General features: G+C 42.1%; 1 protein-coding gene across 3 annotated transcripts in view; it reads left to right on the forward strand.

The window, feature by feature from the left end:
* The first annotated feature begins 264 nt into the window (after positions 1-264).
* LOC113582898 (calcium-activated potassium channel subunit alpha-1-like) overlaps positions 265-24144 on the forward strand; it is an 86583-nt gene continuing 62703 nt past the window's right edge. For all 3 annotated transcript variants that reach the window (XM_035533367.1, XM_035533368.1, XM_035533369.1), the window contains exons 1-2: positions 265-323; positions 21713-21774. In XM_035533367.1, the coding sequence (XP_035389260.1) occupies positions 288-323; positions 21713-21774 (98 nt within the window). In that variant the 5' untranslated portion in view covers positions 265-287. The remainder of the gene's footprint in view (positions 324-21712; positions 21775-24144) is intronic.

Consider the following 24144-nt stretch of genomic DNA (forward strand, 5'->3'; position numbering starts at 1 on the left):
AACTGTAGGTTAGCATGACTGAATATATTAAAGTTGTCATGCTTCTAATATTTGTAGTTTATGTGCGTTGTTGGTTATGATTGTAAATATATGTTTAAATATATTCTAAATGTGTTTTTTTTTTTTGTTTTTTTTTGTTTTGTTTTTTTTGTGCGTAGGAGGCCCAGCACGTCAGTGACTCCATTGAGGCTGATGACTGTTCAGATGAGGGCAGTTGGGAGAAAAGTAGTAAGAATGTGAAGCTCACAATTGACTGGACAAACTCAGTGAAGGACTGGGCTGGGGTCATGATCTGTGCCCAGAACTTGACTGGACGCATGATGGTGAGTCCCACATCTCCTGACTTACATCAACATTTTATCTCATGACTCCTAGATGACCCCTGCATTCTCTCTCTCGCTCTCTGTTTTGGCCTTTTTCTTTTGCTTTGACAATGTGTATACTTTCTGTGGATTTGCTGGAAAACAACAATAAAAACAATACTTTTTAAATGGACAGTGTGATACAATGAAATCTGAATCCAGTAGCTGAATCCTTTTTATGGTATTGTTTAAATGTTTTACATACATGAAATTGTTAAGAATTAGAAAGTGTACAATTAGTTTTCCTTGTGGTCCTTGTAATATTCTAAGTATGGGCTGTGTGAAGATCTACGCTTACCTGATGCCAGGCATTTGAACTGTCCTTTAATGAGCATTTTGAGACGGAATCAATTAGCTAAAATATGATGATGCTACACTTTGAATTTTTGGATACCAGCCCCATAATTTTATCACTAAGTCTAGAGTAATCCTTGGCAAAACTCAGAAACAGATACATGGATAATTATCTCTCTCTCTCTCTCTGTGAGTCTGTGTGTGTGTGTGTGTGTGTGTGTGTGTGTGTGTGTGTGTTGGGAGGGTGTGACAGAAAGGTCAGGTTAGGGCATCAGGAGCTCTGAGGATGCTGTGGGCGGTATATCAGGCTTGCTTACCTCTACTGAACACGTTGAGTAATGTCTGTAGTTCTGCTTAGCACAGATTATAGTGCCTGTAGCTCTACTAAGTTAATGTGGTAGCTGTACTGAGTTAATGTGTTATGTCGATAAAGTTAATGTGGTAGCTCTACTGAGTGCATGCATCATATCATTTGATCACACCCCCTTTTTTTGGTACAGGTATTAATCCTTGCATGCTGATGAATACGCCTGTCTGGCTCAGGCTGCGCATGTACTGCAGTATGCAGCCTCCTCTTCAGTTGTAATGAATGATCTCTCATTGGCTTTCCTTCTGCTCTAGCCTCCTCTTCTCTCACCTTAATTTTTAATTTTATTAAATAAGACCGCTGGTATTTATTACACGACAACACGGTAGTCTGTGGATAAGAGTGTGAGATGAGTCTCAAGTCCCCCTTAGAATTTGTAATTTTTTTTTACATTTTTTATTTTTGGTGGCTGTGTCATTATTTATCTGTACTATAGTCTCATTTATTTATGCGATTGCTAATGTCCATTCTTTATTGCAAAGTCAGGGAACAGTGCCTGAAACCTAATGTTAAATATACCCTGGTCTGCAAACTGATATTAACAAGAAAATGGCAATAGGACAATGGAGCATGTACAAAAGCTAGAAACTCGTTACTGCTTAAAATGATATGGAGTTTACTAGTAAAAATAGCTATCGATTTAGTTGGTTAGAACACTGTTTATCCCAACTTCAGACAAACAACTTGCTGTCAATACCAACCTTTCGATGTGTTTTTATAAAATTCGAGATCAACATGCTGCATGTAGCCCTTCCACTACGTCCATGTGACTCAAAGGAGAGGGGTACACTCAGCGGAAGAGCGAGTCAAAACTCACTTAAAGCGGGGGATACGCGACTTTGACTTCCATTCTCGGTCTGGCCGACTTTGTGTCGGCTCTAGTCTGCAGATTTTGGGTCATACTGCGTCAACTGTTAAACAGAGAATTGAGTAGTTCGTGAGGCACAGACTCAGACTTTTGACCCTCGTTTGCGTTTCAGTGCATTCGAAGCATAGGAAAGTTTTTTTTTTTTAGTTTTTTTTTAAAAATTATTATTATTTTTTTAACCGACTCTGAGCGTAATCTAATATATTGGTCATACTGTATAGTGGTCAGCGATTCAAACTGAACGGGTCAACAGCCAATGAAAATTGAGCAAGAGAAATAAACACAGGAGTTAGATAAAGAATATAAAAGCGTGTTTACGCATGACATGAAGTTAACTGAGTTGTGGAAGAAGCATAGGTGTCTGTACAATATCTGTACAGCCCATGCTGACTCTTCCCACCCACGAACTCAATTCAGAGGCGTCTTTCAAGTTTCTTTCATTTTGCGTTAGCACAAATGGTGGCGCAAAAAATGACAGCAGCAAGCTGTTGTACTGCCACGTTTCGTCTACGTCTACTGGGTAACGCGAGGCAGGCGGGTTTTGGTGCATGTTCAGTTCGCTTCAGCAACAGGTATATCGCTAGTCCATCAGCGTGCGATAGAGATTTTTTAAAGATCAGTCTAGAAGTGTGCGACACCCAGTCTTTTTATAATCTGTTATGATTTTAAAAGTCGTGCAGTGTATCCAACGCTTAAGCAAAAGTCGGAATCCATTGGTGAACCTGATAAGTAAAAGTCTGAGTCTAGAGTCTTTCAGAACATGTCAGAAGTGCGATTCGAGTTCCAGTCACTGACTCCAGTCGCCATCTCTGGTATATAGCCGATGATGAAAATGTAGGCGGGAAGAGTGCAGGTGTAATGGATTTACGCCTCGTTTATTATAATTTAACAGTGATGACGCTAACACATCATCTTAAATTGGAGGGAACTTTTTTTTTTTTTCCACATAAAGGGCACGCAAGGCAAATACACAGGCTTCATTGGGCTTTTTTGCTCTCTCTCAACTGCGCCTTCTCTCACAATGACTTTTTTTCAAAGAGTATCTAATTCATCAATTATCCATAAGAAAACAAAACGATGATTAAAATACATATCAATGTTTAAGCTCCCTATTTACTGAACAGTATGAAATATGCATTCACTGCATAATTTAACATACTTGCATAAAGAGCACACATGGCAAATACACAGGCTTCATCCGGCTTTTTATTGCTCTCAGATGCGCCTATTAGACACCCGGAACTCTAATTACACAAACCAATTATACTACAAAAGCGAATAACTAAACTATCATTCTGTCATCAGTGGTTTGCGCCAACAAAACGGCTCTAGTTCATTTCAAAATAAAAGCCCGGAATCACAAATCACACTGCTACAGAGATAGAGAGAGACCAACTGATCCAGTGAAGAAACAAAGTACTACTTTAAACCACAATAGCTAACGCAGAAGCCATGCTAGAGGAGCATCTAAACAGCCTAATGATCATATACTCACAGAAATGCAACCACAAGTGATTTTAACTCATGCATGCTGGGGAAAAAAAAACCCTGCATCACATAATTTCTTTCTGTGTGCTTGTGAGCATCTCTTCCATGTATAATTCATCACAATGATCCAACAAGCAACTTAATTCAGACTTTTATATATATATATATATAATATGTTAGAATAATTATACCGTATACCACCGTTGCACTGATATTGTCTATAGTCCCATTAGTCCTGCATGTTGTATACCTGCTGCTATTTCACATTGTCACCTTCATCATGCTCCCTAACACTAGAGAGTGTATATCACTAGGGGATGGGGTAGCACTTTGGCAATTGTGTATAATATAATAATTGTCCCCATAGTTTTAATTTAAAAAAGAAATTCTACCTATAACTCTATTTATTCTGTGCTGGAGCTGATGTATCACCCGAATTTAATAAAAGGCAAACTTATCCATAATATTACCATGTCGTATCAAGGGCACATCACTGTGTCTTTGTTGTATTGCAAAGCATGCTACAGATGCACATATCTTCCTATAGCATTTTCTCACATTTCTTATGTTACATTAACATGCATTAACATGATAATCTGATAATAACCTGACTGAATATCTTAATTGGAATAGACTCAGTTGAAAAACACCATATTGCTAAAAGTATTCGCTCGTCCGCCTTCGCACACATATGAAACTGAGTGACATCCCAATCTTAATCCATATGGTTTAATATGATGTTAGCCCACCCTTTGCAGCTATAACAACTTCAACTCTTCTGGGAAGGCTTTCTACAAGGTTTAGGGGTGTGTTTAAGGGAGGTTTTGACCATTCTTCCCAAAGTGCATTTGTGAGGTCAGATATTGAAGTTGAATGAGAAGGCCTGGCACCCAGTCTCTGCTCTAATTCATCCAAAATGTGTTCTATCTCTCATAATTTATAATTTATCTCACAATGTTTGACCGTGTGTGCGTGATTGGCTTCTATGTCTGGAGCTTGTTCCAGTGTGACCTCTGTGTGAAAACTGCCCATGCCCCTGCACCCCTGGCCTGTTACCCATTGTTGCAAGTCGCGTGGGCTAACATGCAACCAAACACTCCTACCTAGATACATCACATGCATGCCTGAACATGTGTGTACACACATATACACACATACACACTCTCTCTTGCTGTGTGCCTCTAACTCACTCTTAGGCACATGCAGCTGTTTTTAAGGACTGCTTTGGCTGTGTGTGTACAAACGTGTGTGAGTTTGAACTGCATATGCCTGCTTATCTAAAACAGACAGGGTTTGCTTCAATCATTATGCATACAGTGAGCTGTCTGGGGGAAGAGGCAGGGAGGCAGCCCTTTGTGTAATATAGAAACAGGTCCAGATAAGCCAGGCCTGCCCTGCTCCTTACACGTAAAAGACCAGTTTGCAGTGCCTGTGGTATAAACATTGTCTGATCTCTCTTGTCCTCTCTGGTCTGATGTGCTTTGCCCTCCTACACTGCTTTATCCAATCTTTTCTACACTTTTCTTCTTTTTTCTTTTTTTTTAAACTTTGTTTATTGGATTTTGATGAGATGTACAATTGTGCCCTGAAGGGACTCACACAACTGGAACTGAATATTGGACAGACACAGATTAAAAGTGAATAAATAAGTAATAATAGATATATATTAAAACCAAAAACAAAACAACAACAAAAAATATCAGTCAACTAACCATAAGTAGCATAAATAATCATTTATAATCAGAATGGTTGCTTGCCACTTATGCCAGAACTATCAGTCCTATAACATCTTTTTTTGAATGTGGAAAGGGAATGCAATGAGAGAATAACCCCAAACAATGCATTATAAGGATTTGACTGTATCTGTTCTCCAATTACCTCTGACCAGGCTTTACAAATTTCTGTGCAATAATCACAGAACTCAGTCAGTCAGTCAGGCTTTAGCAGAGTAAACATGGTTGTAATTGTTAATTAATGCTTTGTCAGTTTCATTCTGAAAAGTTCAAAATGTATGCAGTGATGTGAAGCTTCTGGTTTAAGTATACTTTCCACAATGACTGGTTCAGTGACTAAATGGGAAGTTTATTTATTCAAGAAAATGTATATATTGTAAGGCAGAGTAAATGTGACAAACAGATGTGGCTTAGATACATGTGTAAGGTGAGAGGTAAGGAGGCGAATGCATGTGCAGAGAAAAGCGAGATTTATTATGGGCAAATCCAAAATCTGAGTCAGTGTAGCAGTCCAGGGTCATAGAGCCAACACGAAGAGTACGGGGATACATTACAAACAAACACACAAGAAGGCAAACAGGAAGCAGGCTATAACAAAGACTAGGGAATACTTGGGGCTAAGAAACACGAAGGATAGGATACACTGAGTACAAACAAACATTCAATACAACCAAACACAATGAACCTAACACACGCATTCAAATAAACACATAAATGCAATGACGTAAACACAATGAACAGCCAAGACCAAGGGAACAAGGCAGGGTTTAAATACATGAACTAAATGAGGGACAGGTGTGGAAAATCAAACGAGGGGTGGAAAAAACTAAACTAAGGCATGTAACTAAAATACACAGACAGGGAAAACATGGAACATGGAAGCTGGGAGGGACTAATCATGACAACATGGAACTAACTAACCAATTTAAAAAACTTTAAGGAAAATTAAGGAAAATGCCTTGAGATGGGATGCCTAAACTGGTAATTCCTAATGGGAAAATGTGGACCTAGACTTAATGGCTTTATCCATAATACTTGAGCTTAAAGGGGTGATAGATCTAATTCTGTTTTGAGAACAATTATGGGGATAACAGAAAACTATATCTAATGACCAAATTAAACTGATTGATTGATTCTATACTAGGAATAATTATAGGAATAGCATTTGGCTTCAAATGTAGAACAGGTGAATGAAAGAAAGGCCTTACTTTGTGCTAGTAGTTGTTAGCTCAGTTAGCTGTCCACCCATGCCAAGAAGGAAGGGATGCTGACTGACTCCAGGTTTCAATGAACCATTCTTAATCTTAAAGCTCTCGCTGGCACCACGAAGACCCGGCTGTACACTGAACTGTTCGGAGATACTCACAGATTAAGTATTAAGCAGGTCTGGACTGCTCTGGACTACAAGGCCTCCGACACCATCCAAAAGGTTTGCAGGTGCTCAACTGCTAACGTACGCTAACCTGATGCTGATTTTACTGCTGAATAGTTGATATTAATTGCTGCCTAAAATTTAAAGTGATGGCGTGGTGACAAACAAATTAAACGATTTTAGACAAACTAATATTAAACTGGCGAGATGACGGACAGACAAATTAAATGCAATTCTAAGTACTTATTTTCTCTAAGTAGTTAGTTTCTCTAAGTTTCTACTTGTCAACACTGCACACATAGACTAACACAATGCCGGTGTGGTTACGACCAAAGATCCTCCCACTTCACGTGGTGGGCCAAATTACAGGACTTGCTGGAGACGAGCATTCCGTGACAGAACCCCCTCCCAAGGGCATGGCTCCCAATGTGTCCGTCCAATAAATGCAAACCTCCAGGCGCCATGTATACATAAACACAAACGCAGCACGGCCATGGCCGGTGCCCACCTAGTACCAGGCGGGCCAGCTGCCACCAGCAAGGGACACCTCACGGCAAGAGGGAGAAAGGCACAGTGATGTGGCGCCCACTGTCCGCGCAGGCGCCTTGACGTGAACGTGACCCCAACGGACATGCGGGTGTGCACGTCCACCCCGGTTCCAGATGTGCCACCCTCCCCAACAGTCCTCCTTTTGCCTGCCGCTCTAGGAGTGTACCAGAGGCGGCTTGCCTCCGGGGCTTTGGGCAGACCCCTCCAGTCTCGCTGGCAAGTCCACTGGAGGAAACGCCCTCTTTCTGGTTGGTGTGGTGCCCCTCGGTCCTCCTCGGCCCAGGCTCAACAGCCCTAGGCCCCTCCCAAAAAATGCCTGGGCGTGTTCCCCTCCGCTTCTGGAGAGGACACGGACACCAGTCGTGGTTCTCTCCCCAATGTCCTGGGATCTAGGCAGCAGTGCGGGGGGTGCCTATGCAGTTTTTTTTCCGAGGGAGCTGGCGTCCTGTGGTGGTTGGTCATTGTGTAAAGTGGTACTTATTCATGATTAATCACAATTCTAAGTTGTAATGCAACAATAAAGTGTTTATAATGAGGTAACGCACAGTTTACTTATTCAGGTTGAGAATCTCATTGCAGTCACTCAATGGCACAGTAGGTCCACAGTTGAAATTGGTCAGATGTGTAATTATTGGTCTCTCGATGGTAAATAGGCAACTGTGGTCTCATTCAAATCCTTCAGGGAGGATTATAATCTGAAAGATATCCAAGAAAATAGCGTTTTATAAAGCACTGTATAGTGAAGATAGACTACAAATTATTCCCATGATGAAACTTTGACCTGGTCAGGGTAGGCTTTTTCTCACCCCTGAGCCACAGAGAGGACCCAGGACCCCACTGGTGCCTTGATGCTGAACTACAAGGCCATATATGACCTATCTTATCACACTTGCCTGGCTTTCTGACCTTTCCTCCTCTACTTATGTGTCATAAAACCCACAGATTGGAAGCTCTTACTAGCCTGAATATACTTTAAGGAACTGTGACCATAAATTCCACCAGACTCAATCCCTTACCAGGACAACTTTTTTCATTCCACAGAATTATGTTCACAGATATATATGTGTCATGCCACTCATTTCCCCAGTACACTACAAGTCCCAACATTCTGTTCATCATCCAGAGGAAAACCCAACCAATCAAATACCTTCCATGTCCACATTATCTTTGTGAAGTATTGCCACTAATGTTTTCAGTGCATACCGAGCATTATTTTTCCTGATTGTCCATTTGTTATTCTGACCTTTTTCCTATTGCTCTCTCCTGTTTTTGCCTGCCCCTTTGTCTGCCTGGATTTTTTCCTTTCTGGATTTTGACCTGGACTGTTTTTTTTGGATCTGTTTGTAATATAGCTCTGCTGATTCTGTCTTACTGGTGTTGACCCTTGCCTATGCTTTGACTAACATTTTGGATTATCCTGTTCTGATTAAATTTGTACTTCATTTTATCAGCGAGCATCTGATGTGGCTCTGCAGCGCCACAGTATATTTCTCATTCCCAAAGATTCACAAATGAACAACTTGCCATTTAACCTAGTATGATGTCAAATGATAATCAGCCAGTAATGTGTGGCTATTTTTATTTTAATAACTACACATTATTACATTATTAAACGTCACTCCAAGTAGTGACGTTTGCTCCTATTATTTGATAAGTGGCTAGTGATTAATTATTCTGTTCCTTATCTGTGCCTTAATAATTTGCATTATTCACCCAAATCACTTCATGGGTATATTGCTTACCTCATGCTTACTGTAAACAAATTGTTAATCACTCCTAGTTGTGTATACTAGAAATCTTATATGAACATTTAGGCAATATATTAAATTAGTAATTTGTAACTTCCAGAAATTACGGAAGTAATTAAGTTGATTAATGTTAATTAAGACTGGAATCCCATTATGCTACAAGCAGAGAATCCAAGCTCCTGCTTCAGAAAGGCTTGCCCGCAAAGGCCCATGACTCTGTCCAAGCCAGCTCTGAAGAGCCAATCCCTCGGACTGGAAATCCAGTCTTTTCACCGTCATTGGCCTTCATCGCTCGTACACTTTTGAACCAGCAATGCTGGGAAAGGGCGTCCTTTTTTCAGTGCCAACCCTGTGGTTTGTTGAAAGACTAACCATCTCTCTTAGTATGACAACCTGACAGCCCAAAGTTAGATGGATGCTCTCTCTTACTCTCAGCACTATCCAGATAACTCCAATGGAACACATTCTTCCCCTGTACCCCCCCACCCAGTTTTACAGAGTCAAACACCAGGGAGTCTTAAGAAATTGAATATCCCTTTTGAAATTACCAGTTGGTATCAGTAGTAACTTTATTGTTTATAAATCAATTAGATCAGTCAATCTTTCCTCTAATCTGTGATGCAGCCTCCTCAGTTCTATAATTAACTTCCCCTCTGACTGTTTTGCCATGGATTTCCCTCTTACTCCTGATTCTTCTATTATACTTTGGGCATACTTTCATCAAGAATTTTGCTTGATTAATAAGTTTCCTTTGTTGATCTTGCAGAGTCAAAACTGGTGACAGGAAAACGTCCACAGCTGAATTGACAGGTACATTGGGAAATGTGGAAAATGTATTATGGACAAAACTGAGAACCTGTAAATATCTGAGAAAAAAAAAATGTTGCTTGGGAAGTGAAAACCTGAAAGTTGCTGAAAGAATGCAAAAACATTACAAAAATACACATCCTTAAAAGTATTAATACAAAGATTTACCCATCTTAGAAAAATACCATCTACTAGGGAAAGAGAAAAAGAATGATTAGTGGCCAGAGGAGCATGGATAGAGAATGACTGCAATCTTAAATTCTAGATCATAAGAGAGGTTTTAATATTCATGTTCTTTGTATAATGCAAACTAGAAGTATGAATAGGAAAGTGTACCCAGAGGTATAGGCTTGGGAGAATTTGCTTGACCAGCAGTAGTTCTGGGTGGGGGAAGATTTGGGGCAAAGATTACATAATAAAGCCAGTATTTACAGATCCTAATATTAGCAACCCAATAATCAAACCTGAAATCTAGTAATCCCATTCCTCAAAAAGGCCTAGGCCTTTGCAAATGCTGCTTATGCAACCTGGTTTTCTTATTCCAAATAAACTCAGACCAAGCTATCTGCTTTATGAAAAAAAGATCTGAGCGTGAAGGTATAGTATTTATTGAAATAAGCAGGAGAACAGAATTAATTCAGGCAACCAATGATAGATTGAGTGCAGACCAGTATTCACAGTCCTCCAAAATTTTGGTCAAGAGGCGCAAAATTAACTTTCTAAAAGTCCTTAAATTTACGTTTGACATGTACACCAAGATAGGTAAAACTATTTTTGGCAATTGTGAAGGGTACGATGTCTAAAGTGTCATTTTAGCAGCTATATTAATAGGACAATGATTCACTAAAGTTAAATTTATACTCTGAAATTAGACCAAAACATTGCAGTGGCCAGTGCAGCAGGGGCTGATACAGACAGCTTTGATACATACAAAAGAAGATTGTTCACATAGAGGGGAACCTTCAACACTATACTATTCCTGAATATGCCTGTGATACTAGAATTAGAACTAAGCACAATGGAAAGGTGTTCAATACTAGTTGCAAAGAACATAGGACTCAAAAGGTATCCTTGCTTCGTAGATCAACAGAGGTGAAAGTACACAGACTGAATGATTTCTCCTGATGGAGGCTTGCAGAGAAGAATAGAATAACTTAATCCAAGAAATGAAACCTTCCCAAAACTCAATTTCACCAATGTATAGAAAACGTAATTCCATTTTATTCTATCAAATGCTTTTTTAGCATCCAAAGACATCAAGGTCTCATAAGTAATTAGAAGAAAAGACATTTTTGGCTATCCTAAATAAATTGTCCTGTTTCCTGTGTGTGTGAATGATTGTGTGTCTGCATGCCTAGTGATAGATGGTGCTCTGTCCTGGGTGTTGTCCTTTCTCCCCTCCCATTTCACAAAGTTTTCTGCTTCGGTTTTTTTATATCCTTTTTTTCAGACGTTTACATGGTATAGTGAAGTACAATTATAAGCATTTCATACATTTTTAAAACTTTTTATTGAGAAATACATCCAGTTTAAGCAAAGACATAATATTTACAGTGCTGACCCTTCTTTTTTAAGACTTCTGCAATTCCCCTTGGCATGCTGTATATCATCTTCGAGTCAAAATCTTGACTGATGGCAACCCACTCTTGTCTAATCAGTGCTTGGAGTTGATCACAGTTTCTGTGTTTTAGTCCATCCTCTTTTTGAGGATTGACCACAGGTTTGCAATGGGATTGAGATCTGAGGAGTTTCTTGGCCATCGACCCAAAATTTCAATGTTTTGTTCACCAAGTCACTTGGTCATCAATTTTTCCTTGTGACATGGTGCCCCGTCATGCTGGAAAAAACATTGTTCATCACCAAAATTCCCCTAGATGGCTGGGAGAAGTGGCTCTTGGAGGATGTTTTGATACCATTCCTTATTCATGGCAGTGTTCTTAGGCAAAGCTTTGAGCAAACCCACTCCTGTGGATGCGAAACAACACACATGAATGGTCTCAGGATGCATCATTGTTGGCATGACACAGGACTCATGGTAGCGCTCACCTTTTCTTCTCCAGACAATCATTTGTCCATATGTCACAAATAGTCTGAAGGGTACTTCATCAGAGAAACTTTACCCCATTCCTATGCAGTTCAATCTGCAGAATGTCAATCTGTCCTTGATGTTTTTTCTGGGAGAGAAGTGGCTTATCTGCTGCTCTTCTTGACACCTAGCCCTCGTCCAAAAGCCTTCGCCTCACTGTGCGTGCAGATTCACTCACATCTGCCTTCTGCCATTCCCGAGCAAACTCTGCACTAGTGGTGACATGATTCCGTAGCTGCATCCTCTTTAGGTGACAGTTCTGGGCACTTTCTTGACTTTCTTGGGCACCCTGAAGCCTTCTTCACTGCAATTGAACCTCTCTACTTGAAGTTCTTGATGATTTGATAAATAGTTGATTTAGGTGCTATCTTACAAGCAGCAATGTCCTTGCCTGTGAATCCCTTTTGATGCACTGGAATGATTGCACTTGTTTTCTTGGAGGCAACCATGGTTAACAGAAGAAAACTTCAAGTACCACCATCCTTTTAAAGCAACCAGTCTGCTCTTCTAATCAGCATAATCAGGGTGATATCAGCTGCCTTGTCCTTGTTAACACTTTCCTGAGCTAATGAGAAGATAACTGAAATGATGTTAGCAGGCCATTTTATGGCAAGGCTGAAATGCAGTCGCTGGAATGCAGTAATTTTTGTGATTGTTAATTTTCATGGCAAGGAATGAGTTTGCAACTCATTGCAATTCATTTGATCACTCTTCACAATCTAGAGAATACAAATTGCCACCATAAAAACTGAAGCAGCAAACTTGTGCTAGTCTCAAAACTTTTGGCCATGACTTTAGAGAGTTCCAAGATTGAGATTGGTCTCTAAAATTCCACTGCAACAGATTGTTCAATAGTGGGACTATCAAGAATATCAAATAAATCATGAATATCAAATAAATCATGGTCAAGAGGAATAGAAATTTGATCAGAGGACTAAAGAGACAATAAAAATCTCACCGACCACCCCCCCCCCCCCCCCGGGAGTCCGCGACAACCAACGACAGGTGCAGAGGAAGCTGATCCAGACTGAGAAACCCCTGGAAGAGGGCGGCGAGGACGACCCCGAGGACGAGTAGCCAGCTTGTCAGGAAACCGAACGTGGAACTCTGAAAGGAGGCTGGGATCTAGAACATCATGACTAGGCACCCAGCTCTGTTCCTCAGGGCCAAACCCCTCCCAGTAGACCAGATATTGGATGGTGCCCCACGTCTCCTGGAATCCAGAATCCGGCACACTGCATATACCAGGGTACCGTAATAGTCAATGGGCTGAGGCGGGACGTTGTCCAGAGACACTTCATCCAGGGGACATGAAATGACAGGCTAGAGAAGAGACACATGGAAAGAACTGGAAATGCAGTAATGTGTAGGCAAATTGAGTTGGTAAGTAACATTGTTTACATGCTTGATGACGTCAAAGGGACCGATGTACTTGGGACCCAATTTGCAACAAGAGCTGGGTTTATGGAAATCTTGTGTAGATAGCCATACCCGGTCTCCAGGATGGTATACTGGTGTTTCTCCTCTATGTCTGTCCACCATTTCCTTATACTGTGCCAAAGCATATTCAATGCTCTGAAGAGTCTCTTCCCATACCTTCTCGCTACGTCGCATCCATTCATCCACGGCAGGGATGTCAGTAGTGACCGAAGTCCATGGGGCCATGGGGGGTTGGTAACCCAGGCAACACTCAAATGGCATAATGCCCGTGGAGGAACTCGTGAGAGAGTTCTGGGCCATCTCTGCCCAAGGAAGGAACTTGGACCAGTCAGTGAGGTTGTTCATACAAAAACAATGTAGAAACTTACTTAGTTCTTAGCACTTTCGCGTTGTCCGTTGGACTGAGGGTGATAACCTGATGTCAGACTGACAGCCACCTCTATATTTTCAAAAAAGGCTGTCCAAACACATGATGTGAACTGAGGTCCAAGGTCCAACAGAACGTCCTCAGGTACACTGAATACACGGAAAACTTGGTTGAATAAGACCTCAGCGGTTTGGAAGGTGGTGGGTCAGTCAGGAAAGACTATGAATCTTATACCATGGGAGAATCGGTCTACTACTGTCAGGATAGTGGTATTGCCATCAGAGCAAGCTAGGTCAGTGAGTCTATGTGGGACCTGGGTATTCAAGTTCAAGTTCAGGTTCAAGTTTGGTTTATTTGTCACATACATAGTCATACATGGTATAACTCACAGTGAAATGGTTTGAGAGTGCTCTGTCCAAACTGAGAAAAAAAAACAGGGGTGCATAAGGAAATATACATCTCTCTCTCTCTCTCTCTCTCTCTCTCTCTCTCTCTCTCTCTGTTTTATATATATATATATATATATATATATATATATATATATATATATATATATATATATATATATATATTTAGAATGTATGTACAATATATGTTTAATATGTATATATACACAATGTACAATGTATATATGGGGATATATGTGTATGTTCACAATGTATAATTCCATCTTACAGATTTACAGTCACATGGTGGTGGTGATGGTCCCCACAGTTTATCAGTTGCTCTGATTCAGGGCCCGAATGGCCTGTGGGAAGAAGCTCCTCTTCAGTCTCTCTGTCTTGGTCTTCAGGGAGCGAAAGCGCTTCCCTGACCTCAACGGACAGAAGAGCCTATTGTTGGGATGGGTGGAGTCCTTCACAATTCTCCTGGCCTTTGGTCTGGCACCGCTTGTAATAGATGGTCTGCAGATCAGGAAGTTCCGTATGAGTGATGCGCTCTGTTGAACACACCACCCTCTGGAGTGCTTTTCTGTCCTGCTTGGTGCTGTTCCCAAACCAGACTGTGATGTTCCCCATGAGGATGCTCTCGATAGTGCAGGTGTAGAATTTCTGCAGTACCTTGGAGGGCAGTCTGAAGTCTCTTAGGCGTCTGAAGTGGTAAAGAGGCTGACGAGCCTTCTTTGTCAGGGATTTGGTGTGGCGGGACCAGGACAGGTCCTGCGAGATGTGAACTCCAAGGTACCTGAAACTGTCTACTCTCTCCACTGTGGCTCCATTTATCCTCACAGGTTGGTAGTGCTGCTCCTGCTTCTTGCTGTAGTGCACAATCAGCTCCTTTGTCTTGCTGACGTTTAGGAGGAGATTATTTCCCTGGCACCAGTTTTCCAGGTGTTTAATCTCCTCCAGGTAGGCCCTCTCATTGTTGTCTGAGATCAGGCCCATGATAACGGTATCATCAGCAAACTTGACAATGATGGTGGAGCTGGAAGTGGCTGCGCAGTCGTAGGTGTACAGTGAGTAGAGCAGGGGGCTTAGGACACAACCCTGAGGAGCTCCAGTGCTGAGGGTGAGGGTGGATGAGACACAGTTGCCCACCCATACTGATTGTGGTCTGTCTGTTAGGAAGTTTGAGATCCAGTCGCACAGGGATGTATGCAGTCTTAGATCCTCCAACTTAGTAGTGAGTAGGGAGGGGATGATGGTGTTAAATGCTGAACTGTAGTCGACAAACAGCATTTTAACATAATTACCCCTCCCTTTGTCCAGGTGGGTCAGTGTGGTGTGGAGCAGATGTGCAATTGCATCATCAGTGGAGCAGTTGTGGCGGTATGCAAACTGCAGTGGGTCCGTGGAGGCTGGCAGTGAAGAGGCGATGAACTCTCTGACTAGCTTTTCAAAGCACTTCATCACGACTGATGTGAGGGCAACAGGGCAGTAGTCATTGAGGCTGGAGGGTCGAGGTTTCTTTGGGACAGGGACGATGGTGGATCGCTTGAAGCTGGATGGGATGGTATTGAGCGTCAGGGAGAGATTGAAGATGTCGGTGAATACCGGGGCTAGCTGGTCTGTGCAGGCTTTGAGGTCTGTCCCGCAGATACTGTCTGGTCCCGCCGCCTTCCTGGTAGTCACCCTTTTAAACACTCTCCTCACGTCACTCTCCATGATGACGAGAGGGTGCTGTTCTATGGTGGGCTCTGCGCATGCGCCGTTGGCTGCGCCGATAGCACCATTAGCGTTGTTAGCGCTAGTGTTGTTAGCGTTCGCCAGAGACTCTCGCACTCATCAGTCCGGAGGGTGATCATCTGTAGTCCGTGATCATCTGTAGTCCCTGCCACAGGGATCTGGAGCCACTCTGCTGGAACTGTGTCTCTAGTTTCCTCCCGTATCACCGCTTCGCCTCCCTCATCACCCTGCGCACTCCGTATGCCGCAGACTTGTACTTGTCCATGTTTCTGCTGATGATCCCCGCGTTGTAGGCAGCAGTGTGAGAGTTCAGAGCCTCGCGGATGGTATTGTCCACCCAGGGCTTCTTGGGAAGGTTGGGAAACTTCTTGATGGTGACTCTTGGAATTGTCGTCCACCAGTTTCCCAATAAATCCCACTACTGCCTCCGTAAACTCACTGACATCATCAGTGCTGTGCCAGAACATGTCCCAGTCTGCGTCATCCAGAGCGTCCTGCAGAGCAGCCACCGATCCAGCGCGCGACCTCCCTCTGAACTGGAGCTTCCCATTTCAGCCTTTGTTTATATTTTATTAGGAGGAAGATGGTGGCATGGTCCGACTTACCAAACGGTGGATGAGCTAGTGTCTTATAGCTGTCCTTGTATGGGGTGTAGCAGTGGTCGAGTGTCCTATTTCCCCTGGTGGGGAAGGTTACGTGCTGGAAAAGGTTGGGCACTGCACACTTGAGGTTAGCGCTGTTGAAATCCCCAACCCCGATAAGTGCAGCGTCCCGGTATTGTGCCTGAAAATGTGTGAAAGACTCATGAAGTTCACACAGTGCAGTGTCCGTGTTGGCCTGAGGTGGAATGTACACGGTGTTGACGATGACTGAAGTGAACTCCCGAGGAAGGTAGAAAGGACGAAACTTGAGGGCTAGCAGCTCCAGGTTGGGTGAGCAGGAGCGGGTGAGAGTAACAACATTAGCATTGTTGCACCAGCTGTTTTTTTACCATCACACACACTCCACTGCCTCTTGACTTTCCCGAATCTGCCATCCTGTCCATGCAATGAACCGAGAAGAACTCGGCCGGCTGGATAGCGTGGCTCGGTACTGCTGGGTTCAGCCACGACTTGGCGAAGCAGAGGAGGTTGCAGTCCCCAATGTCCCTCTGGAAACTTATCCTGGCCTAGAGGTTGTCAAGCTTGTTGTCCAGAGACTGGACATTGGCTAGCGGGATGCTAGGTAAGGGAGCTTGGTGTGCCCGAGCCCTCAGCCTGTTCCTGATGCCAGCTCGCTTCCTTCGAGGCCTTTTCCTCGCATCACGTCCTTTGTTCTCCCTCAGGATCTCCGTTGGCCATCTTGGGTCCTGGGTTAGAGATGGCTTGAGGTGAGTGCTGTGTAGATTAAGAGAAAAAAGAGCATCTCTGCTGTATGAGATGCGCGTCATGGTGTAGAGAGAAGGGCTGTGGAGATATTAGGGATAGCGGGAAGAGCGAAAAGAGCGAAGAAGATGGCGAAAAGAGCAAATAAAGTGCCAGGTGTGGATGGAGCAGTTGTGATGGCAGCCGACCTCGCTGGCGCCATCTTGAAATACTTGTGTATTTCGGGTATGGGGAGAGGCATGAGTTTACCAGCAGGCAATATTTTAGGGGTTTTACTTTGGCTGCACAAACAAGATGCAATATATGTATGTACGTCTTTAGCAAGGGTCTCCCACCAATAATGACTAGCGATAAGTTGTCAGGTACAGGTCTCACCGGGATCACCAGTCGTAAAGGACAAGTGAACCCAAGTTAACAATCGGAATGCTTTAGTAAAGGGGCAGTGGTAAAAGCCTCCTTTAACTGATTGAACGCTTGTTCAGCTTCTTGGCTCCAGCATAGCTTAGTTGAGGCTCCCTTGAGGGTTGTGAGAGAAGCTATATCACTGAAATGTCTAATAAAACGTCTGTAAAAGTTTGCGAAGCCAAGGAATCTCTGAAGTTTCCTAATAGTGGTGGGAATGGGCCAGTTGAGGATTGCCTCTATTTTCTAGTAGTCCATGGCGATCCCACCATGGCTGATGACTTAACCTACGAATGTTGTAGTAGAGAGATGAAACATACATTTTTCTCCTTTAACATATAAACCATTGTCTTGCATTTTCCGTAAAACAGAACGGATGTGTTGTACGTGGGTCTGGAGATTAGGTGAATAGATGAGGATGTCATCGATGTATGCTATAACATATTGTCCTATGTAATCCTGAAGAACATCCTTGATAAAATCTTGAAAAACAGAGGGTGCTATTTTGAGGCCATAAGGCATGACTCGATACTCATAATGACCCCTGGACCCCAGTTTTCCATTCATCCCTTTTTTTTTTTTTTAATACGTACCAAATTGTAAGCACTACGGAGGTCTAACTTGTTGAAAAATCTGGCGGTTCTGAGTTGTTCAAGGCCGACCAGGATAAGAGGTAATGGGTAGGCATATTTCTTGGTGATTTGGTTGAAGTTTCTATAGTCTATGCATGGGTGGAGACCTCCGTCCTTCTTCTTTACAAAGACGAATCCAGATGCAAGTGGGGAAGAGGATGGTTGGATGAAACCCTGATTCAGTGGTTCTTGCTAAGAGAGGAGATTTTGACAATGTGGCTCCTTCTAAGTGTTCTGTGGAGCAATCATATGTATGATGAGGTGGTAAAAAGTTGGCTTTTTGTTTGCTGAAAACCTCAGTGAGATCCTGATATTCAAAGGGAATGGAACAGGTGTGGGAATCAACAGGGCTTTCTATGGTAGTGGAACACAGGGTAACTGTGGGAAGGGTCAGGGTTCTTTTGGCATGCAGATGACCACCGAATGATCTCTTTCTGTGACCACGAGATACTAGGGTTATGTTGATCTAACCATGGGACTCCTAGTTTAATGGGGAAGGATGAGGCTTCTATAACCAAAAAGGATATGAACTCTGTGTTAAGTGCACTGGTGGACAGTTTGATGGGTGTGGTGCAGAAAGCGATGGAACCAACCCCTAACTGGGACCCGTCTAAAGCAGCCAGGCAAAGGGTTTTTGGTAGAGGCTCCACTGGAATGTTCAAGTCCTGAACTAGACTGTTATGAATGAAATTGCCCTCTGCTCCTGAATCTATTAAGGCTGTAAATAAAGAAGCTGGGGAGTGTGAGCCAACATAAACAGGTAAATGAAGGATTTAGCAACCAATCCTTAAACGGGAAAGACTACTACCTGGGCTAGTGGCTTGGTCTCCAGACTTCTCCTATGGGCTGAGGAAGCGAACTGGTTAGGTCTGAGACAGCACTCCCTCAGAACATGTCCTGCAGCACCACAGTAAAGGCACAGACCCTCCTGGAAGTGGCATCTTCTCTCTTCTATGGTCAAACTCCTGGAATGGGGTAATTGACGTGAATATTACTGGTTCTGCGCAGTCTCCATTCTTGAGTAAAATGATCCAGCTGAATGGCTAGTGCGATGCGTTGATCAAGATCCAGCTTGTCATCATGACAAGCCAGTTCGTGAAGTACTTCAGTGTTAAGACTGTTATGAAACGTGACAAGCAGAGCTGCTTAGTTCCATCCACTACCAGTGGCTATGGTGCGAAACTCGCGAGTATAGTCTGAAACTGGCAGATTGCCCTGGCAGAGTTTGGTGAGCCTTTCTCCGCATTCTCTCCCCTCATGCAGATGATCAAAAATGGCTTTAAACTGGGTGATGAAGTCATTATATGACATTGTCTGAGCAGTCTCCCAGATAGCTGTGGCCCAATCCAGCGCCTTTTCCGTTAGCCGTGCGGTAAGGGTGCACTGTAACAAGAAACCCCTACATTTGTCCAGAGAGCTGTCATATTTATCGTGTTTACTCACTGGAGTAACAGAATGAGTAACGTTGGGAGCAGTAGCGGTAGCAACAGCAGGAGGAGGGTAGATGTGCTGGGGAGACGTAGTCATGGACTGTAGTTGAGTAATAAGGTCTCTTAGACACAGTCCGAGTTCAGCCATTTGGGCCTGTTCGTCTGTTGGTTGTTTGGCAAGAGCATCCAGAGACAGTTTGACTCCTTTGAGGACATGTTGGTGTTGATTGACAAGCTGTCCTTGGTTGTTAACAGCCTCTGTCAGAGCCTCCGTCAAAGCCTCCGAATCCACTATCTGCATAATGGCGAAGTATTCTGTAACGCTGTAAGCAAAGTCAGATGCTTGCGGATAAAAGGCAGGAGTTTTATTGTAATCCATATCTGTAGGGGTTAAACCAGCCAGGGACAGAACCAGAGAGATGCAAGGTGATATATATTTCATATATATCAGGGGCTATGTAGACTGTCTTGTTTGATAGTTTGTGTACTGTTGTGTTTGATTTATCCTGCACTGATTTATCTTTGTCATTCCTTATCTGGTGTGGCTAATCTAATCTCTTCTGTTCTGCAATATGTAGGTTCCTTTGCCCTACACTGATCTCCATGTCTATTCTTTTCTGCCTTACAGTTTTCAAGTGCTCTCTTGTCAATCATTCCTGCCTTTCAATTTCCATTGTCCAGTATGAGTCATTGTCTCTTTTGTTTTGCATTGCCTGTTCTCTCCTTCCCTGTCTTGGCTGATTTCACCACCTGACTGTAGCCCTATCTCTGGATATATTTATTCAACTCCTTTTCTGAATCCTTTGGAGTATAATGAAGGGGTGTGAAAATATAGATAACCTGATTTTCAGTTTTCCATCAATTGGACTGCGACATTTATTAGTCACTGGGACTTTCTACCCACCCTGTACCACAGAGAGATAGAAAGAGAGAGAGAAGCATATAGAGAAAGAGTGAGTGAAATAAAGAGACAAACAGAATTACCATAAAGTAGGGGATTATTAAATTGGGGAGGGTAAAGAGAGTGATAGAGGGGAAGTCAGAGAGTTGGATTAGACATAAAGGTTTAGAGAGTGATAAAAGGAGGAGACAGGGAGATATGGGGTGGATATAGAGTGATAAAGGTGAGGAGATGGGGAGAGTTGGGGTGGGTATAGAGTGATAAAGGTGAGGAGACAGGGAGATTGGGTACATATAGAAAGTGATAAAAGGGATAAATGGAGGAGACGGGGAGATGAGGTGGATATGGAAAGTGATAAAGGGGAGAAGACAAGGATATGGTTAGGACAGTGATAAAGAGGAGGGAAGGGAGAGATGGGGTGGATAAAGCTATTTTTCATGTTTATATATATATATATATATATATATATATATATATATATATATATATATATGCAATTCTGAATGTCTTGTAAGACACTAGTATTAATAAAGTACTGACTATACTGCACATAGTTACTCTAATTGCATTTTTGACAGATTTTGATTTTTGGTTTATTATAATCAGCTTAACTGATTTGTAACACCAGTTACACAATGTTTATTACATTTAGGGAGCTTTCTGTTCTGCTGTCTAGAGTGGCAGACCCAATAAGTCTCTTCCTTGTAAGTCACAATAAAAAATTATTTCATTAAACCTTCTTGACGTGCCCATTGATCTCTGGGTCGTTTACCTTTCCCTTTGAACCACAGACCTTTTTTATAAATCTCAGCATAAATTTAGCAATTAAATGTACTGACTTTAATTGCAGGTCTTTCTCACCATGTTTATTAACCCCATCCTTGAACAACTGTAGAAAAACTGATTTACTTGATCACCATAACCCCATATCCCAAATGTGTCTTGTCTAGACATTACCAGATTTCTCATCTTTCCTTTATTAGTGTCAGATATGCTTTGGAGTGTCCAATACAATTTACATGTTGATGAAAGTGTCCTCAGCTCAATAGAAGTCCAGCTTAGCAGATGCAGCCCACACTGAAATATATTATATGAGAATTTCTGCCTGATATTTATCAGTATATTACCAATGCACTAATACCTGCAGCATCTGAAGCAGTGTATCTCAGGCCTGATGAATACTGTAGTGCTTTCCAAAAAGGCACTTGTTAATTATCTTATGAGATGAGCCTGGCGCTGTAGGCAACAGAGGCCACATTGAAATGTCCTGTGCAGAGGGACCTTCTGTGCCAGGCCTGGGAAACACTGCTTTGCAATGTGTGGTGTGTATGTTAGCCAGGTAGTGTTTGAACTGCTATCTGTTTGTTATCCTGCAGGTGGTGCTAGTGTTCATCCTCAGTTTCGTGGGACTGATCATTTACTTCATTGACTCCTCAGAGTGAGTACATCGGTTATTATGTTTTGGGTGAAAGGAGGGGTGGAAAGATGCGTGGAGAGGTGGCATAGTCCTATAAGTGCCCTTTCAAATACGTCTTTTTTCTATTTTTTTTCATACTCAGCAGTACCCTAAAATTTTGTGATCAACATAAATAAACATTACAATGCATTCTTTTTAAGTGTGTGTGTGTGAGAGAGAAGTGTGAGAGAGGAAGAGAGAGAGATAAATAGTTGTCTTTGCATCATATTTGTTTGCCTCTCCCCATTTCATTAGACACCTCAGTGACCTTTACTGGCTGTTACGTAAACATGCAACTAAAGACATTTAGCATCTCCCTATTCTTGTTAAATGCCCTTTACTGGGATCAGTAGGAGCACAGTTTTCTCGAGTTGCACATGACAGCATTCTCTCTGCACTGACTCATCTTACAGCAGCTAATTTACGGGCTCATAATGAGTTTAAATTGGAGCAAAATGCATGCTGCAGTGCTATTCCTGGAGCTGATCCTGCAACACTGGACTCTCAAGATTACACTGTAATTTGATATGGATGTTTTTGTATGATGCAACACCTTAATTAAAGAGAGCACTTAGTTTCAGCTCATCCTCCATCAAAACACCATGACATGCCTCTGCTCAGGCCTTGTGTAGTATAGTGAAGTGCTTGTCTTCAGCTGTACTGAAGCTCACCTGCTGGGGCTGTACCTACAACTACTGCACTATAGAGCTTTTCCAGCAGAGATCATCCAGTGGAGCTTGTGTATTCTGTACTCACTATTCACTGTTTGCTACAGTAGATTCACTGTAGTTTAATGCAAGTTCATTGTACCTATGGCTATATGTATAGTGATAATGTTACCCAAAGATAACTTCACTTGTCTTAATCTGTAAAGAAGGCTGAAAATTCATCATAACATACCAACATAATGTGACAATAAACAGAAGACAAAAACTATATATGGACATATAAATGTTAAACACAGGATAATTACCAAACAAAAATAAATACAAATGCTGTTATATTCAGCCCAAAACCTGTGTTCATATATATACAAGTTCAAGTTCGGTTTATTCGTCACATACATAGTCATACACAGTATAATTCGCAGTGAAATGGTGGAGAGTGCTCTGTCCAAACTGAGGAAAAGAAAACAGGGGTGCATAGAGGAATTTGCCAACCGCTGGCTAAAAAGCAAAAATTGACAAATACATGATTTGATATAAATTGGTCTAAATAGTGTTATGTTCTGACACTGAATTAATTCTTAATGGGCTTTCAGCTCTGAGACTAAACAAAAAAAACAAAAAACATTCCACTGCACAGCTGACAACATATAGTGGATAACACTGAAAGCTTCCATTTTTCTCTTTATTATTCTGTTTATTATTTACAAGCTATTACCAAGTTACAGAGACAAACCACAACATGGACCACACTTCAGGACCACACTTCAGATTTAGTCCTCTTTGAAAACTAAAAAATCTCTGGAGTGTTGTCACTGCAATGTGCCACACAAAACAAACCCTTGTTGCATGCTGTGCCTGAGTTCTTGTGTCTGGGAGACAGGTGCTGACTTTGGATGATGCTGCCTGGTATTTACCATGAGTTTTTTAAACCACAGTACTCAACAATGGTTTTAATGATAATAAAAAAAATTAAATGGTAATGTGAAGAATTTTACTATGAGCCTGGTAAATGTTTCATCTCTAGTCTTTCAACATCTTATTGCCCCACCCCTGGCCATCCACTTCATTTTAGTCAGAGGAATTACAAAACCACCTGCCTTTAATTCCTCTTCTTTAAAATTAGAAATCTAATGGAGTCAGAAAATCATTTAATTAAACCTCCCCGATTGAAATGCGTGGCAACAGAGCAGGCAGCCAGGCTGTATAGCTGGATCTTTCATGGCACTGAGTGTTTTGCCTCTTGCTTTCTATAATGACTGACCTTAGCATGCCTTTGCTGCCCAGAGGAGAACAACTGGCTTTGTTTAGAATACACAGATCCACAGAGCCTGATCTCAATACACATCAACTACCACTTAAGTGCAGACAATGTGTTTTTTATAATCTAAAGTGCTGGCGAGATTGAGCTGCTGTCTGAAACGACTTTGGCCATACTCCTTACCCCATGTTCATTTTTTATGAAGGTTGCCTTCTATGGTTGGAGCTCACTCACTTAGTTTCTGTTGGCATCATCAGTGTGTGCAGTAAGACAGGGTGTGCTCTACATTCACAGGAGACCTATCGGTCACCAGTCCAAAACCAAACACTGCACCAAATGTCCTGCTTTGGACACAAGTTATTCAAGTTTCAAGTTTGGTTTATTCGTCACATACATAGTCATACACAGTATAACTCGCAGTGAAAT

This window comes from Electrophorus electricus, chromosome 14 (assembly GCF_013358815.1).
Source record: "Electrophorus electricus isolate fEleEle1 chromosome 14, fEleEle1.pri, whole genome shotgun sequence".
Taxonomy (NCBI): domain Eukaryota; kingdom Metazoa; phylum Chordata; class Actinopteri; order Gymnotiformes; family Gymnotidae; genus Electrophorus; species Electrophorus electricus.